The 17,599-nt window shown below is 53.3% G+C and overlaps 1 protein-coding gene across 1 annotated transcript in view; it reads right to left on the reverse strand.

The window, feature by feature from the left end:
* LOC119953484 (cation channel sperm-associated protein subunit delta-like) overlaps window positions 1-17,599 on the reverse strand; it is a 760,311-nt gene that overhangs the window by 624,620 nt on the left and 118,092 nt on the right. The window contains exon 4 of the mRNA XM_038777815.1: window positions 13,077-13,149. Coding sequence (XP_038633743.1) covers window positions 13,077-13,149 — 73 coding nt within the window. The remainder of the gene's footprint in view (window positions 1-13,076; window positions 13,150-17,599) is intronic.

The raw sequence follows: 17,599 nt of genomic DNA on the forward strand, positions 1-17,599 counted from the left end.
TATGTGGAGCTTGTTCAAGGAACAGCTATTGCATGTTCTTGATAAGTACGTACCAGTCAGGCAGGGAGGAAGGGGTCGAGCGAGGGAACCGTGGTTTACCAAAGAAGTGGAATTTCTTGTTAAGAGGAAGAAGGAGGCCTATGTGAAGATGAGGCATGAAGTTTCAGTTGGGGCGCTTGATAGTTACAAGGAAGCGAGGAAGGATCTAAAGAGAGAGCTGAGACGAGCAAGGAGGGGACATGAGAAGTCTTTGGCAGGTAGGATCAAGGAAAACCCAAAAGCTTTCTATAGGTATGTAAGGAATAAAAGAATGACTAGGGTAAGAGTAGGGCCAGTCAAGGACAGTGGTGGGAAGTTGTGTGTGGAGGCTGAGGAGATAAGCGAGATACTAAATGAATACTTTTCGTCAGTATTCACTCAAGAAAAAGATAATATTGTGGAGGAGAATGCTGAGACCCAGGCTATTAGAATAGATGGCATTGAGGTGCGTAGGGAAGAAGTGTTGGCAATTCTGGACAAGGTGAAAATAGATAAGTCCCCGGGGCCGGATGGGATTTATCCTAGGATTCTCTGGGAAGCCAGGGAAGAGATTGCTGAGCCTCTGGCTTTGATTTTTAGGTCATCATTGGCTACAGGAATAGTGCCAGAGGACTGGAGGATAGCAAATGTGGTCCCTTTGTTCAAGAAGTGGAGTAGAGATAACCCCGGTAACTGTAGGCCGGTGAGCCTAACGTCTGTGGTGGGTAAGGTCTTCGAGAGGATTATAAAAGATACGATTTATAATCATCTAGATAGGAATAATATGATTAGGGATAGTCAGCATGGTTTTGTGAAGGGTAGGTCATGCCTCACAAACCTTATCGAGTTCTTTGAGAAGGTGACTGAACAGGTAGACGAGGGTAGAGCAGTTGATGTGGTGTATATGGATTTCAGTAAAGCGTTTGATAAGGTTCCCCACGGTCGGCTATTGCAGAAAATACGGAGGCTGGGGATTGAGGGTGATTTAGAGATGTGGATCAGAAATTGGCTAGTTGAAAGAAGACAGAGAGTGGTAGTTGATGGGAAATGTTCAGAATAGAGTTCAGTTACGAGTGGCGTACCACAAGGATCTGTTCTGGGGCCGTTGCTGTTTGTCATTTTTATAAATGACCTAGAGGAGGGCGCAGAAGGATGGGTGAGTAAATTTGCAGACGACACTAAAGTCGGTGGAGTTGTAGACAGTGCGGAAGGATGTTGCAGGTTACAGAGGGACATAGATAAGCTGCAGACCTGGGCTGAGAGGTGGCAAATGGAGTTCAATGTGGAGAAGTGTGAGGTGATTCACTTTGGAAAGAATAACAGGAATGCGGAATATTTGGCTAATGGTAAAATTCTTGGTAGTGTGGATGAGCAGAGGGATCTCGGTGTCCATGTACATAGATCCCTGAAAGTTGCCACCCAGGTTGATAGGGTTGTGAAGAAGGCCTATGGTGTGTTGGCCTTTATTGGTAGAGGGATTGAGTTCCGGAGCCATGAGGTCATGTTGCAGTTGCACAAAACTCTAGTACGGCCGCATTTGGAGTATTGCGTACAGTTCTGGTCGCCTCATTATAGGAAGGACGTGGAAGCTTTGGAACGGGTGCAGAGGAGATTTACCAGGATGTTGCCTGGTATGGAGGGAAAATCTTATGAGGAAAGGCTGATGGACTTGAGGTTGTTTTCGTTAGAGGGAAGAAGGTTAAGAGGTGACTTAATAGAGGCATACAAAATGATCAGAGGGTTAGATAGGGTGGACAGCGAGAGCCTTCTCCCGCGGATGGAGGTGGCTAGCACGAGGGGACATAGCCTTAAATTGAGAGGTAATAGATATAGGACAGAGGTCAGAGGTGGGTTTTTTACGCAAAGAGTGGTGAGGCCGTGGGATGCCCTACCTGCAACAGTAGTGAACTCGCCAACATTGAGGGCATTTAAAAATTTATTGGATAAACATATGGATGATAAGGGCATAGTGTAGGTTAGATGGCCTTTAGTTTTTTTTCCATGTCGGTGCAACATCGAGGGCCGAAGGGCCTGTACTGCGCTGTATCGTTCTATGTTCTATGTTCTATGTGTTCACGGCTCGCCGACAACGGGCTACTGAAACTTTAGCTGAATTTGCACGCGAGTTGAACAATCTCTCAAATGACTGCAATTACAAGGCCGTAACCGCGGCCGAACATAGGGAGCTTGCTGTGCGGGATGTTTTTGTAGCGGGCCTTCGATGTAGCTATGTACGCCAGAGACTATTAGAAAATGGGGCCCAGGGCTTAGAGACTACCGTAGAGGCTGCTATCACAATGGAAGTTTCCTTCCGCAGCCTCAACTCGTTTCCCGCGGACCCCGCTAACCCCGCATGGGCCCCCGACCTGAGGACCCCCCAAGCCTGTGCCGCAAGGCCCCCCAGATATCGCGCTGTCACAGCCGGCCGCCCTACTGTCCCAGTCAACTACTCAAACTATCCAGTTGCTCCAGCTAATTACTCAGCTCCCCCAGCCAGCTACTCAGCTCGCCAAACCAGTTATTCAACTGCTCCAGCCTGCCACTATTCAGCTCCCCAAACCAGTTATTCAACTGCTCCAGCCTGCCACTTCTGTGGACAAAGCCAGCACCCGCGGCAGCACTGCTCAGCCCGATCCACGACCTGCAGCAGCTGCGGGAAGAAAGGCCACTATGCTAAAGTGTGCCTCGGCAGAAGGGCCCCAGCCCTCAACACCCCAACAGTCCAAAAACATCGCCCTCAGCACCAGCAGGCCCGCGGGGCCGGAAATGCTGCGGCCAACGCTCAGGCTCCGCCCCCTCCCGCCACGTGCGATCCATGGGGGCCGCCATCTTGGCAAACCTCCACCATCCGGCCGGCCACGTGCGATTCATGGGGGCCGCCATCTTCATCACCACCCTCCACGTGCGATCCACGGGCCCTAGCTGCATCCCCAGACTCAAACAGCTCATCGGAGGAGTACGACCTCCCCGTACAGTCACCACATGGCCCGCAACTCAGCGCAGTGTTCCTGCATCAAGCTCGCCAGAACCCAGCGGCATCTACTCGATAGGACGCCCGATCATAAGAATTCGACTCCCCCGGGCACCCACCACGCGGCTCGCAACTCAACACGGTCACCCTCGACCAGTCTCGCCCCGAGCATCTGAGAAATTCGATGACGGAGGTCCAGATCAACGGGTACAACACGTCGTGCCTCTTCGACTCCGGGAGCACAGAGAGCGTCATACACCCAGAGCTGGTAAGACGCTGTTCCCTCCCTATTTATCCCGTCACCAAACTATCGCCCTCGCTTCGGGCTCCCATTCCATCCAAATCCAAGGCCGCACTACAGCAACGCTAACGATTCGAGGCGCTAGCTATTCCAAATTTAAACTGTATGTCTTGCCCGACCTCTGCGTGCCACTCCTCTTAGGCTTGGATTTCCAATGTAATCTCAAGAGTCTCACCCTCAGCTTCGGCGGGCCCCTGCCCCCACTCACTATCTGCAGCCTCGCCACGCTGCGCATCGCCCCCCCTCCTCTCTTCGCCAACCTCACCCCGGATTGCAAACCGGTAGCCACCCGCAGCAGGCGGTACAGCCTGCAGGATAGGGTATTTATCAGAACGGAGGTCCGAAGGCTGCTCAGTGAGGGGATCATAGAGGCCAGTAACAGTCCCTGGAGAGCTCAGGTGGTGGTCGTCAAGACCGGGGAAAAATTCCGCATGGTCGTCGATTATAGCCAGACCATCAATTGCTTTACGCTCCTAGACGCGTATCCCCTCCCCAGAATCGCAGACATGGTAAACCAGATCGCCCAATATCGGGTATTTTCCACGGTGGATCTGAAGTCTGCATACCACCAGCTCCCAATCCGCCCGGAGGACCGCCACTACACGGCGTTCGAGGCCGATGGCCGCCTCTTCCATTTCCTCCGGGTTCCCTTCGGCGTCACTAACGGGGTTTCGGTGTTCCAACGAGCAATGGACCGAATGGTAGACCAGTACGGGCTGCGGGCCACGTTTCCGTATCTGGATAATGTTACCATCTGCGGCCATGACCAGCAGGACCATGACGCCAACCTCCACCGTTTTCTCCAGACGGCCCAAAAATTGAACCTTACATATAACAAGGAGAAATGCGTGTTCCGCACAAACAGACGCCATCCTCGGCTACGTCGTGGAGAACGGAGTCCTGGGCCCAGACCCGGACCCCATGCGCCCCCTCTTAGAACTCCCCCTCCCCCATGGCCCCAAGGCCCTCAAACAGTGCTTGGGGCTCTTTTCGTACTACGCCCAGTGGGTCCCCCAATATGCGGACAAAGCCCGCCCACTCTTCAAGGCCACACTATTTCCCCTGTCTGCTGAGGCGCGCCAAGCCTTCAGCTGCATCAGGGACGACAGCGCCAAAGCAGCCATGCGGGCGGTGGATGAATCCACTCCCTTTCGGGTTGAGAGCGACGCCTCAGAGGTAGCGCTAGCAGCCACTTTAAACCAAGCAGGGCGGCCCGTTGCATTTTTCTCCCGTACCCTATCCGCTTCAGAACTCTGACACTCCTCAGTTGAGAAGGAATCACAAGCCATCGTGGAGGCTATCCGACACTGGAGGCACTACCTCGCAGGTAGGAGGTTCACCCTCATTACCGACCAACGGTCGGTCGCCTTCATGATCCTCAACTCGCAAAGGGGCAAAATAAAAAATGACAAAATTCTTCGATGGAGGATTGAACTCTCCACCTACAATTATGATATCAAATATCGACCGGGGAATCTCAACGAGCCCTCGGATGCCCTATCCCGCGGGACATGCGCCAGCGCGCAAATCAGCCGCCTAAAAGCCATCCACGATGACCTCTGCCACCCAGGGGTCACCCGGCTCACCCACTACATCAGAGCCCGAAACCTGCCTTTCTCCAACGAGGAGGTAAAAGAGGTCACCAGGGACTGCCCAATCTTTGCGGAGTGCAAACCGCACTTCTATAGACCAGACAGGGCCCACCTGGTCAAGGCTTCTAGGCCCTTTGAACGCCTTGCGATCAATTTCAAAGGACCACACCCCTCCACTAACAAAAACATTTACTTCCTTAACATTATTGACGAGTTCTCCCGATTCCCCTTCGCCATCCCATGCCCCGATATGACCTCCCACACAGTCATTAGGGCCCTGCATAGTGTCTTCACCCTGTTCGGTTTCCCCAGCTACGTGCACAGCGACCGGGGTGCGTCCTTTATGAGTGATGAGCTGCGTCAGTACCTGTTCGACAAGGGCATCGCCTCGAGCAGGACTACCAGTTACAACCCCAGGGGGAACGGACAGGTGGAGAGGGAGAACGCGACAGTCTGGAAGACCGTCCTACTGACCCTCAGGTCCAGAAAGCTCCAAGTTTCCCAATGGCAGGAAGTCCTCCCTGACGCGCTCCACGCAATTAGATCCCTCCTGTGTACAGCTACCAACCAAACCCCCCACGGGCAGCTCTTGTAAGTGCAGTTGCACTATCCGACCACCAGGAGTCGCTCTGGGAGTACGCGAGAGTTTGTACTGGGCTCCTCCCTTGGCTCCGCCCAGGACTCCTCCCCCTGGGACTGATGTATAAAGATCAGTGCCTTAGAGCCAGCCTGCCAGTTCTCTGGAGATTCAACGACAAATAGGCTGGCTCTGTTGTAAGTGTATTAAAGCCTCTGTTCAGATCCAACTACACGTGTTCGCTGAATTGATGGTTCCATCAAGAATAACAAAGGTCAAGCTAGACTCTTCGGCGCCAGCAGGAGTCCCAGACAATAAGTTACAAACAGCCCCAAGAACTGCCCAGCGATCGGGAAACAGCCCCAGTATTGGGGAATTCAAGCCAATCGATTGGTATGAGGTCCAATCGATTGCAAGCAGGTACAGGGTCCGCCCAGATGGGCGCGAAGCCCCAGTGACCTATAAAGGACAGATCCCAAGTCCAGCTCTCTCTCTTAGCCGGCCCTCCCAGCAGAACACATTTGCAGCAGCTCTCTAAGAACTTGAACGTGAGAAGGAGAGGCCTGGCCAATTGCTACACCGACAAGAAGGAGTCATACAATGCCCGCTACGAGAATAGACACTCCTAACCCCTTTAGTCCAAACCAACTGGAAGCCTGCGGATCCAGGACAAGACAAGAGGCCATTGTTCCCTAATCCGGCAGTTCCCTTATTCCAGATAAGCATTGGCCTAGTTGTGGTAGGAATAGTTTAGTCTTAGTATTATATGCATGAGTAGTAAATAACTGTGTAATAATACACGTGTCTTGTTTGAACTTACTAACTGGTGTATTGAGTCATTGATCTGAACTTGAACTTGAACCTCGTGGCGGTATCATAAAGATACTTGGCGACTCTAGAGCTAAGGAATAAAACAGAGCTAATTGAGTGTTAAGCACACTCACCCAGAACGAGCAACACCATCCCCACCCCCCCCCCCCCCCCCCCACCCCCCCCCCCCCCCCCGGGCAGACACGGCCGCATGCAGGGACGGTCCAGGTGGAGGGTGGTACTGTGGCCATGAGTCAGACATTGTCTAACGATGTAGAGCGTGTTGTCATCATCCTCCATGACCTGCAATAGACACACTTCCACCGGCGACCGTGTGAGCCCGGCCGTTGTGCCGCAGGTGGATGTGCAATGGAGGGGTGGTGTGCATGCGGGTAGGGTGAGAGTGGTTGGTGGTGAGAGGGAGGGGGGTGAGGGTAGTGGTGGGTGGGTGGGTGAGGGTGGTCAGCTGGTGCCGTGGTGTGCAGTCTGTGCCCATGCTCGGCGATTCCTCCCTAGTCAGTGAACCGGGTGGCTATCAGCCTGTTCTTTGCCCACTGGCCCGGCTGGTAACGGTGGGCAGCGATGTTGTCGCGGTATTATATCCCCGGCATGTTCGAGGGATGGCACCCCCGGCTGAGGGGCCGGTTGCTGGGCGACAGTGGTTACCCGTTGCGGTCGTGGCTTATGACGCCTATACGGAGGCCACAGAGTGACGCGGAGAACAGCTACAATGATGCCCATGCAGCGAAAAGGGGTGTGATAGAGAGGTGCTTTGGGCTGCTGAAAATGCGTTTCAGGTGCCTGGACCGCTCTGGGGGGCCCCTCCAGTACCAGTCAGATAGGGTCGGCCACATCATTGTGGTGTGCTGTGTCCTGCACAACATAGCCCAGCAGAGGGGCGATGTGTCACAGGCAGAGGAGGGGGGAGTGGAGGAACAGCAGGAAGAGGCTCAGACCTCCCCAGATGAGGGAGGTCTGCGCTGGTCAGGGCAGACGGGCTGGACATGGGCGAGTGACTGCCCACCGTTACTGGCTGGGCCAGTGGGCACGGGACAGGCTGATAGCCGCCCGGTTCACTTGACTAGGGGGCGTGCGAATCGGCAAATATGGCCACATACCGCATACCATGGCAACATCCAACTACCCAGCACCTCCCCTCACCCACCCAGCACAAGCACCCTAACCCCCCCCCCCCCCCCCCCCCCCCCCACCAACCACCCCCACCCCACCCCGCATGCACACCACCCCTCCATTGCACATCCCCCTGCGGCACAATGGTCCGGGCTCACACGGTCACCGGAGGAAGCGTGTCTATTGCAGGCCATGGAGGATGATGACGACCCGCTCTGCGATGAGCTCCTGGCTCCACATCACTGGACAATGTCTGACCCATGGCCATAGTACCACCATCCACCCGGACTATCCCTACATGCGGCCGTGACACTGCAGCGCACGGGCCTATCCCCTGCCCAGGGGGATGGTGAGGCCGGCCAGGTGGAGGGGGTCACACTCACCTAGGGCCGACGTAAAACCACCCCTCACACACATACACTGGCGCTCAACGTACATGACACCCCCGCACACTTCGGACAGAGCACAAAGGCAGCTTCTGTAGGTGTGAAAGTGATTTTAATTACAAACTGTCCATACACTTGCCCTAGCCCCTAAAACTCATCTGTGCCCTGCACCCGTGCCAACTTACTCAGTATCTAATTGTTTGGCCTTACGGGCCCTTTGACTACGCCTAGGTGGTTCCCCAGACGGCACAGCAGAACTGGAGGTGAACTCCTGTGATTCCTGCCCTGTGACTCGGGATCCCTTTGGCGGCCGTTTCCTGGGGTGGCCCGGCCTACCTGGGCCAGGTTGCGGCTCGGGCGAATGGGATGGGGAGCTGCCAACCTGTCCTGCCCGCTGCCCACCAGATGCACCTGGGACAGAAGTGGGTGGGGGGGGGGGGGGGGGGGGGGGGGGGGGGGAGAGTCCGAGGTGCCGCGGTGTTCCGGGACCTCCCCTACAGGGGGACCCGGGACGGGCCCCAGCACCTCCTAGTCCCTCGGGGTGCCCGATGGCCCCCGGACCTCTACAAGGGTCGGAGGTGCGAACGGACCGGCCATCCAACGCCCCCCACGACACCTGGCACTGCCAGTCCTGGAGGCCCGTGCTGGTATCGACAAAGGTCTGCAGGTTTGCAGCCAGGGAGTTGCCCATCCCTGCCTGTGACCGTGCGACGCTGGCTTGCACATGGGCAATGGCGCCGATGCCCTCAGCCATGGCCTGCTGAAACTGGGCCATGGCCTGCAGAGACTGGGCCATTGCCTGCTGAGACTGTGCCACTGTGTTGAGCGCCTGTGCCATTTGCCGCTGGTTCTGGCTCATGGCTTCCTGTGAGAGGGAAGCCATGTCCTGGGCCACACACGCCGCCTTCACGGAACGCCCCAGGCCTTGCATCCTGCTCCCCATGTCTGACACCGTCGCACCCATTGCCTCCATCGCGGTCGCCACCCGTGCAGTTTCGGCCTGGGTGGCACGTATGACCGGCACCACTCCCAGCTCCTGGACGCGGGTGGACTCCTCTGCAGCCGCTGCAAACCAGCCATCATCCTCTTCCTTCGTCCCAGGTTTGGTGGCTGCTTCGGGTCTATGGGTGGGTGTGGTAACTCCAGGAACCCGGTACCCGTCTGGGCGTCAGATGTTCGCTTGCGCCAGGATGCCCTCCGACCTCCCGGCCCCTCTGCTGCCCCTACCTCCACCTGCTGTACCGGTACGGCTGTGTTGTGCGCACCAGTGAATGTACCAGACGCCTCATCACTAAAGTGCCCAACCGAGGTGAGTGTCTCTGCGATGGTGGAGGGTGTTGGAGAGAGCAGTGGCGTTGTGGCGTGCGCATTGTCAGACTCCGAGTCCATGATCCCCTGGGTTGGTGCCTCGTCTCCACCCGTCCGCTGTGTGTCACTGTCCTGTCTTTCAGTGTCATGTGTGTCGGTGTCCTGGGTAGGGCTGTCCTGGGTAGGAGTGTCCTGGGTAAGAGTGTCCTGGGTAGGAGGGTTCTGGGTAGGAGTGTCCTGGGTAGGAGTGTCCTGGGTAGGGCTGTCCTGGGTAGAGGTGTCCTGGCTCGGCTGCGACGGGGGCCTGTGGCTGCTCCCCTCGTCGCTAGATGTCACGCGCCTGCGTCGCCGCACCCGCACGAGACGGGGGCGTCGTCTCCGTGTTGCTCCGGGTCTCTCCCTCTCTCGTGGCCGTCCTGGGGCATCCTGCGGGCATCGCAGGCCACAGGGGCCGGGTCTCTCCCTCTCTCGTGGCAACCCTGGGGCATCCTGCAGGCGTCGCACGCCAGACGGGCTGGGCTAAAGAGCTGGCTTTTAAAGCATACCAAGGCAGGCCAGCAGCACGGTTCAATTCTGTACCAGCCTCCCCGAACAGGTGCTGGAATGTGGCGACTAGGGGCTTTTCAAAGTAACTTCATTGAAGCCTACTCGTGACAATAAGCGATTTTCATTCATTTTTCATTTGTCTGCCTCTCTCGTGGCCGCCCTGGGGCATCCTGCGGGCGGTCGGCATCCGCGGGGATGGGTGCCTCGACGTTTGGTCCTGCAATACACAATACAGCATGCATGGTAATACACGCGGGCGATGATCGGGGGATATGAGGGGAGGGGGGATTTGGGGGAGAGGGGGTATGGGGGAGAGGGGATATGGGGGAATATGGGGGAGGGGTGATATGGGGAGAGGGGATATGGGGGATATGGGGGGAGAGGGGATATGGGGAGGGAGGATATGGGGAGGGGGTATATGGGGGATATGGGGAAGGCAGGATATGGGGGAGGGCGGATATGGGGGAGGGGGGATATTGGGGATATGGGGGAGAGGGGATATGGGGGATATGGGGAGGGCCGTGGGTGGTTCACTTGCTGGCGGTCCCCCCACCTCTACATCGGCAACCTCCCGATCCCCAGGTCCGCCTGCCAGTTTCCTCATGGACGGTGAATGGTCTCTCATCAGCTGGGCCCCCTCCAGTCCTCTGACGCTCCCTGTTGTTGTGTGCACACTTCTCCTGTGGGGGGCGGGCGGGTGGGTGGCAGGGGTAAAGGGCAACAGTGTTAGACAGGTATATGATTGCACGACAGTGGTTGCGCGTAAATTGTCAGAGGTGTTGGGTTAGCGTTAGGGTTGGTTGCACTGGGGGTGTGCCGCACATCGGGGGGGGGGGGGGGGACTCACCCTGGCTGCCATGATGAGGTTATTCACCTTCTTGTGGCACTGTATGCCTGTCCTCGGTGTCACAGCCACAGCGCTGACGGCCTCTGCCACCTCCCTCCACAGGTGCGACCCTGCAGCCATGTCCGGGGTACAGGGCCTCCCTCCTCTCCTGTACTGCGTCCAGGAGCGTCCTCGATGCTCCTGGAACCTCGGGGCTACGCGGCGGCCGGCCATCTTTGTGGGTCTTCCGGGGGGGGGCATCTTTTGTGCTGTGATGCCGCGCGGTGCGTCCACGGCGGGTGACGCGTCGCGAACCGCGTCACGCCGCTGTTAGCCCAATCGGGCCCAGAGACTTCCCGACGTTTGAGGGGGCCCGCCATTGGAGTGATCCGTACCGTTTTTGCCGCCGGTTTCGGGAGAATCCCGGCCATAAAATTTCAGAAATAACATGAAATTTCAGAAATAAGGTAGCAACAAAGCAGATTTAAGGTCCACCCCAAATTACACCCACCATCACTGTCAAGCTGGTCACAACCTAGAATTCTGAGCGTTCACTTATCAATTTTCCACCTGGGTGTTTTTTGTAGTTACACTTTAATCCCCTTTTGGAAAGTAAAATTCTATTTTCTCACTATTAATTAATCCATTATTCATTAGAAGAAATTCTCAGAGCTGAAATAACCAAAAATAAATACTTCTTTAGCAGATTCGATCAGAAATATGTGAACGACTGCGTGCCAAAGAACGCAGTACATACGTTCCCCAACTGGAAACCATGACTAAATCGCGAGATTGACTCCCTACTGAAGGACAAGTCTGAGGCATTCAAGTTAGACGACCCTGACCTATACAAGAAATCCAGGTACAGCCTCAGCAAAGCCATCCGAGATGCCAAGAGAGATTATCAAACCAAGCTAGAGTCACAAGCAGACTCTCGGCGGTTGTGGCAAGGCCTAAGCAACATATCGGGCTACAAAGCGAAGCTGAGCATTATCTCCGGCAGCAGCACACCTCTCCCCAATGAACTCAATGCATTCTATGCTAGTACGAGCAGTAAACCAACAATCCGCTGTCCGAATGCCACAGCCGCCCATAACTCACCGATACTCACCATCACGGCTTCGGAAGTCAGATCGGCCTTCCTGAAAGTGAACCCTCGGAAGGGGACAGGCCTGGACGGGATCCCTGGTCGTGCACTCAGAGCCTGCGCGGACCAGCTGGCAGATGTGTTCGCGGACATCTTTAACCTGTCCCTACTCTATTCCGAGGACCCCACCTGCTTCAAGAAGACCACCATCATACCGGTGCCAAAGAAGAACCAGGCAATGTGCCTCAATGACTACCTTTCGGTGGCCCTGACTTCAGTCGTAATGAAGTGCATCGAGGGGTTGGTCATAAGACCATAAGACATAGGAGCGGAAGTAAGGCCATTCGGCCCATCGAGTGCACTCAAGTCATCGAGTCATGAAGCACATCACCTCCATACTCCCAGAACGCCTTGATCTACTGCAATTCGCATACCGTCGCAACCAGTCCACAGCAGGCGCCATTTCCCTGGCCCTACACTCATCCCTAGAGCATCTCAACAACAAGGACTCCTACATCAGACTCCTATTTATTGACTACAGCTCAGCCTTCAGCACCATAATCCCAGCCAAACTCATATCAAAGCTCCAAAACCTAGGTCTTGGCTCCTCATTCTGCAACTGGATTCTCGACTTTCTGACCCACAGACCACAATCAGTAAGAATAAACAACAACCCCTCCTCCACAATAGTACTCAATACCGGGGCCCCGCAAGGTTGCGTACTTAGCCCCATACTCGACTCCCTAACAATGAGTCAGAATACAGGAGGGAGATAGAGAACCGAGTGGACTGGTGCAGCGACAACAATATCTCCCTCAATGCCGGCAAAACTAAAGAGCTGGTCATTGACTTCAGGAAGCAAAGTACTGTACACACCCCTGTCAGCATCAAAGGGGCTGAGGTGGAGATGGGTAGCAGTTTCAAATTCCCAGGGGTACACATCACCAAAAAATCTGTCCTGGTCCACCCACGTCGACGCTACCACCAAGAAAGCACAACAGCACCTATACTTCCTCAGGAAACTAAGGAAATTCGGCATGTCCATATTAACTCTTACAAACTTTCACAGATGAACCATAGAAAGCATCCTATCTGGCTGCATCACAGCCTGGTATGGCAACTGCTCAGCCCAGGACCACAAGAAAATTCAGAGTCGTGAATGCAGCCCAGTCCATCGCACGGACCTGCCTCCCATCCACTGACTCCATCTACACCTCCCGCTGCCCGGGGAAAAGCGGGCAGCTTAATCAAAGACACCCCCCCCCCATCCGATGCCGGTGCTTACGTAGTTACATTGTTGCCCTACTATGTATTTTCTTTTATTTCTTTTTCTTTTCATGTACTAACAATCTGTTGAGGTGCTCGCAGAAAAATACTTTTCACTGTACCTTGGTACACATGGCAATAAACAAATCCAATCCAATCCAATCCGAAATGCAGCAGTTCCTTGAATACCAAGTCATTTTTCTGATTTTGAAAAAAATCTACATTTAGAATTTCAAATTATCCAATCTCTTACATACCTTAAACACTCTGGGAAAATTAAGTGGATATAGAGAACTACGAAATCCATCTGTGGTTAGAAAAACAATTCTCCTAAGACAAAAAGGTCAGAAAAATAGCATTAATAGTTTATCAATTGTACAACGACATGTGAATAGATTTAGGATGCAGCCTGTAAAATAAGCAATGTCGCCATAGACCCAGATCACCATAGGCTTCTTTCCCCTTGAGGGAGAGCTGACTGGTGGTGATTTAACCTGAGCATCACCAAAACACAGGTGAAGGGAAAGGTTGAGAAAGCAATTCAGCCAGGAATTGAATCCATGCTGTTGGCCTCGCGCTGTATTATGAACTAGCTGTGATAAACCTGCCCTGTACAGAAGCCAAATGTGAGTTTTAGAAAACTAGTTAAGAGTTGACATTTGTTGAACGGAGCTTAAACTCACTTCCAAACCAGGAAATTACTCGATCCACTGGGGAAAACCATTTGCAAGGATTTTTTGATTGGTAACACTTGATTATGAATGCCAAATTAAAAGGGTGAAAGTGAGCATGTAATTCATTGTTCCTACTTAAATAGTCACTGTGTTTGTCATTTTGGGGTTCACAAAATTTCCCAACATTTTGCACACAACACATTGAAATATTATTCAAAATATACTTATACTGCAAAAAGTGAAATCTTTGATGGTAGCGACATGAAAAGCTTTCAAGGCGACAGAGGGAAGAATTTCACCTTCACCTGACAGATCTTTGAACCTACAAAGAACAAAGGAAAGTATAGCACAGGAACAGGCCCCCTCCAAGCCCGTGCCGACCATGCTGCCTGACTACACTACAATCTTCTGCACTTCCTGGGTCCGTATACCTCTATTCCCATCCTATTCGTGTATTTGTCAAGATGCCCCTTAAATGTCACCATCGCCCCTGCTTCTATTACCTCCTCCGGCAGCGAGTTCCTAGCACCCACTACCCTCTGTGTAAAAAACTTGTCTCGTACATCTACTCTAAACCTTGCCTCTCACATCTTAAACCTGTGCCCCCTAGTAATTAACCCCTCTACCCTGGGGAAAAGCCTCTGACTATCCACTCTGTCAATGCCCCTCATAATTTTGTAGACCTCAATCAGGTCGCCCCTCAACCTCCGTCGTTCCAGTGAGAACAAACCAAGTTTATTCAACTGCTCCTCATAGCTAATGCCCTCCATACCAGGCAACATCCTGGTAAATCTCTCTGCGCCCTCTCTAAAACCTCCACATCCTTCTAGTAGTGTGGTGACCAGAATTAAACACTATATTCCAGGTGTGGCCTAACTAAGGTTCTATAGCTGCAACATGACTTGTCAATTCTTATACTCCATGCCCCGGCCAATGAAGGCAAGCATGCCGTGTGCCTTCTTGATGCACCATTAATTGGACTCAAGTCGTGAAGTAGTTCCAAACAACAGGCTTTAATACACTAGATGTGTGCCCGGCAGTAGACGTACAGAGAAAGGCCGACTGCCAGCCGGTACGGGTTCTTATACCCCGTGGGCGGAGCTACCAACCTCTCGGCCAATCGGTGGGTAGTCACATGACTAGCCTCAGCCAATTGACAGAGAGGCACATGACTTGCCTGAGCCAATGGGCAGCGAGTCTTCTGCACCAATGGCAGCATAGTTCTAAGGTACCGTAATCTCCCTAGTCATACTACCACACTTCTTGACTACCTTCTCCACCTGTGTTGCCCCTTTCAGTGGCCTGTGGACCTGTACACCTAGATCTCTCTGACTTTCAATACTCTTGAGGGTTCTACCATTCACTGTATATGACATGCTGGGAGAGACATCAAAGGGTTCCAACATATCAGATGGAAGACTTTTAGCTACAACATGATGTACTGAAAGACGGTTTAATCATTTTCAGAGCTAGAGAGGGAAGGCCTGCCACACAACCCCATCCCAGGAAAGACCCCTAGTCTGAGCTCCTCCAACCTCCACATCATCTAAAGTAGCCCCCTCAGCACCTTGGATGCAAGTATAGAGGCTCGCCCCCTTGTCCGCCCTCGGAGGCCACGGAGCCAAGTTGGCACTGTCAAGGGGTAGGACCTAAATGGGAGACTTGAGGTGTGGGGGGGGGACATTTGGCCCACCTAACCTGCACAAAGTTGAACACTAAGAGACAATTTTAGCACGGCCAATCCACCTTAGCAGCACAGCTTTGGACTCTGGGAAGGAAACCCACGCAGACATGGGGAGAACATACATATTCTATACAGACAGTCACCCAAAGCCCGAATTGAGCCTTGTGTCTGGCTCTGAGATACAACAGTGCTAACCACTGTGCACCCCCTGGTGCAGAATCAGTCATGACAAAGGGTACGAGCACACTGTCAGCAGAAAAACAGAAGTTGACTAAGTCAGAACCTGAAGAGCACCACAGATTTCCTCACAGCGAGTGACCTGCTGATAGTGCCAACACAGTCCCTTCATCCTGATGTCATGCAACATAGACCCTTGAGGGGGGTGGGAACAAAGAGATCAGGGAAAGGGTGGTGTGTTGGTGGGGGGGTGATGAGCTGACAAATATATAGCCTGATGCCATGAGAATCGAGAGGCTATGAGGGCCTCCCTCATGCCAGGACCTCCTGGCATGTTGGACCCTTGCTGCCACCTGTCCTCCATCCTCGGGTCCTCCTCAGATTCATCCTCCAGCAACTCCTGGTCCTCCTCAGCACATATTCCTCCTCCTCCTTGTCCAGCATGTTGTCCCACTGCTCACAGACGGTGGAAGCCAATAGATCGTGCCCTACTTTGCTGTGGATCAGGAGCAAAATTGGAAACTCAAAAACTGAGCAATTGGGAAAACATCCCACTGCCTATTCTTTTCAAAACAAATTCACACTACCTGTCCATATGCAGAAGGTGTTGGGAGGAAATCAGCGCAGTTTGAACTGTCCATAACATCCTGCAGTTTGCCAAACTGTCCACTCTTATCACTTTGAAAGCTACGGCATGGCATTGCAGGACATTGATCTCACCTGTAGGGGCACATTGCTGCACAGCATGGGTACGATCACTCAAGTAGTCAGTTAGGGCAGTGTTTTTCAAACTTTTTTCTTGGGGATCCATTTTTACCAACTGGCCAACCTTCACAATCCACCATTTTCTCTTACTTTGTTTGCTGGTGGCAAAATGGAGGAATCGCAATCGCGCCCAACGCACGTGATGGCAATGTTCGGGGGCCTTGCCGTGCTCTCTGCCTCCTTCAGGCAGGAAGATTACATTCAAATTTTTTTAAATCTTCTGCGTCTCCAATTGCGCAAATTCGCGGTCTTCAGCCGCAGCAGCTGGCTTTTATATTCAATTTTTATTTATTTTTTGCAAATTGTAACAAGGTTGTTGCACGGCACATTTAATCAAAGAAACCAAAGCCCATGACATTGTCAGACTCTTCAGGTTCTTCCTGTTTCTTCTCTTTCATTTTCTCTTCAACAGCAAAAGGGGCAGCAGTGGAAACAATTGCTGCAGTAGCTGGGGCAATTGTTGCAAATCAGACTATTGATGTCAATATTAGACAATGCCCTGGCAAACAGACTAGGCCAGAAAGGCTCAATGGTCACACAGCTGTTTTAATCAGGGCATTGAGTTTGTCTTCGGTGACAGTGACCTCATCGTCGTGCAGGTTGAGCGAGCTGCAGATACAGGCGAGTTTCGAGGTGGAGGCCATGGCACTGGATCTCTGCGGGTGGATCCAATGGTTCCAGTTGCCTTAGCTTCGTTCAGAAGAACCGAGCACTTCTGAACCGGGCAGAGCGAGCAGCAGCCGGCTTTGAACTATGCTAGCTGCGAGCGGCCTTTTAAACCATATTTTAAAAATGTGGCCACATTGCACATGCGTGTCTGCTCATCGATGCGCATGCGCAAAACTCCGCGCATGCGCACCGATGAGCAGACATGCACATGCAGTGCAGCCGCATTTTTTTCATATGGTAAAAAGGCCGTGATGTGACCATCATTCACTGGAGACACGATTGGAAGTAAACTGTGGTTTTAATAGTCTTACAACTGAGCCTGCCTGCGACCAGAAGAACTGAGAGCAGACTCACGGCTGCAGTACTTTATACTTCCGGTAGTGGGAGGGGACATGGGCGGAGCAGTGGGCGGAGCCAAGGGTGGAGCCCTGTACAAGCTCCTCATCTCCCCTTATGGGCAGAGCCGCGCAACGGCTCACATACAGAGCCCACAAGGACATAACACTATGTAATGCAATACAGTGTGAATTACAATACAGTATGAATTCACCACATTCACCCCCTGTAAAAAAATCAAGTCCGGCGGGGGTGACGGGTCTACAAGTTGAGCCAGTCAGGTGGCCAAGTAGTCCTTTGGGATCGGCGGAGCACTGGGGTTGCAGCCTCTTCGGGTGGCTGGGTGGTGACGATTGTTGTGGGTATGAGGGTGGACTCCGGAGGTGTTTCGGTCCGAGCTTCATTCCTGACTGGTGCGACGGGCGACGGGGGCGCAGGAAACCTATAGGCGCGGGGGTGCCGAGCGTGAGCAGGG

Source organism: Scyliorhinus canicula, chromosome 18, assembly GCF_902713615.1.
Source record: "Scyliorhinus canicula chromosome 18, sScyCan1.1, whole genome shotgun sequence".
Classification (NCBI taxonomy): Eukaryota; Metazoa; Chordata; class Chondrichthyes; order Carcharhiniformes; family Scyliorhinidae; genus Scyliorhinus; species Scyliorhinus canicula.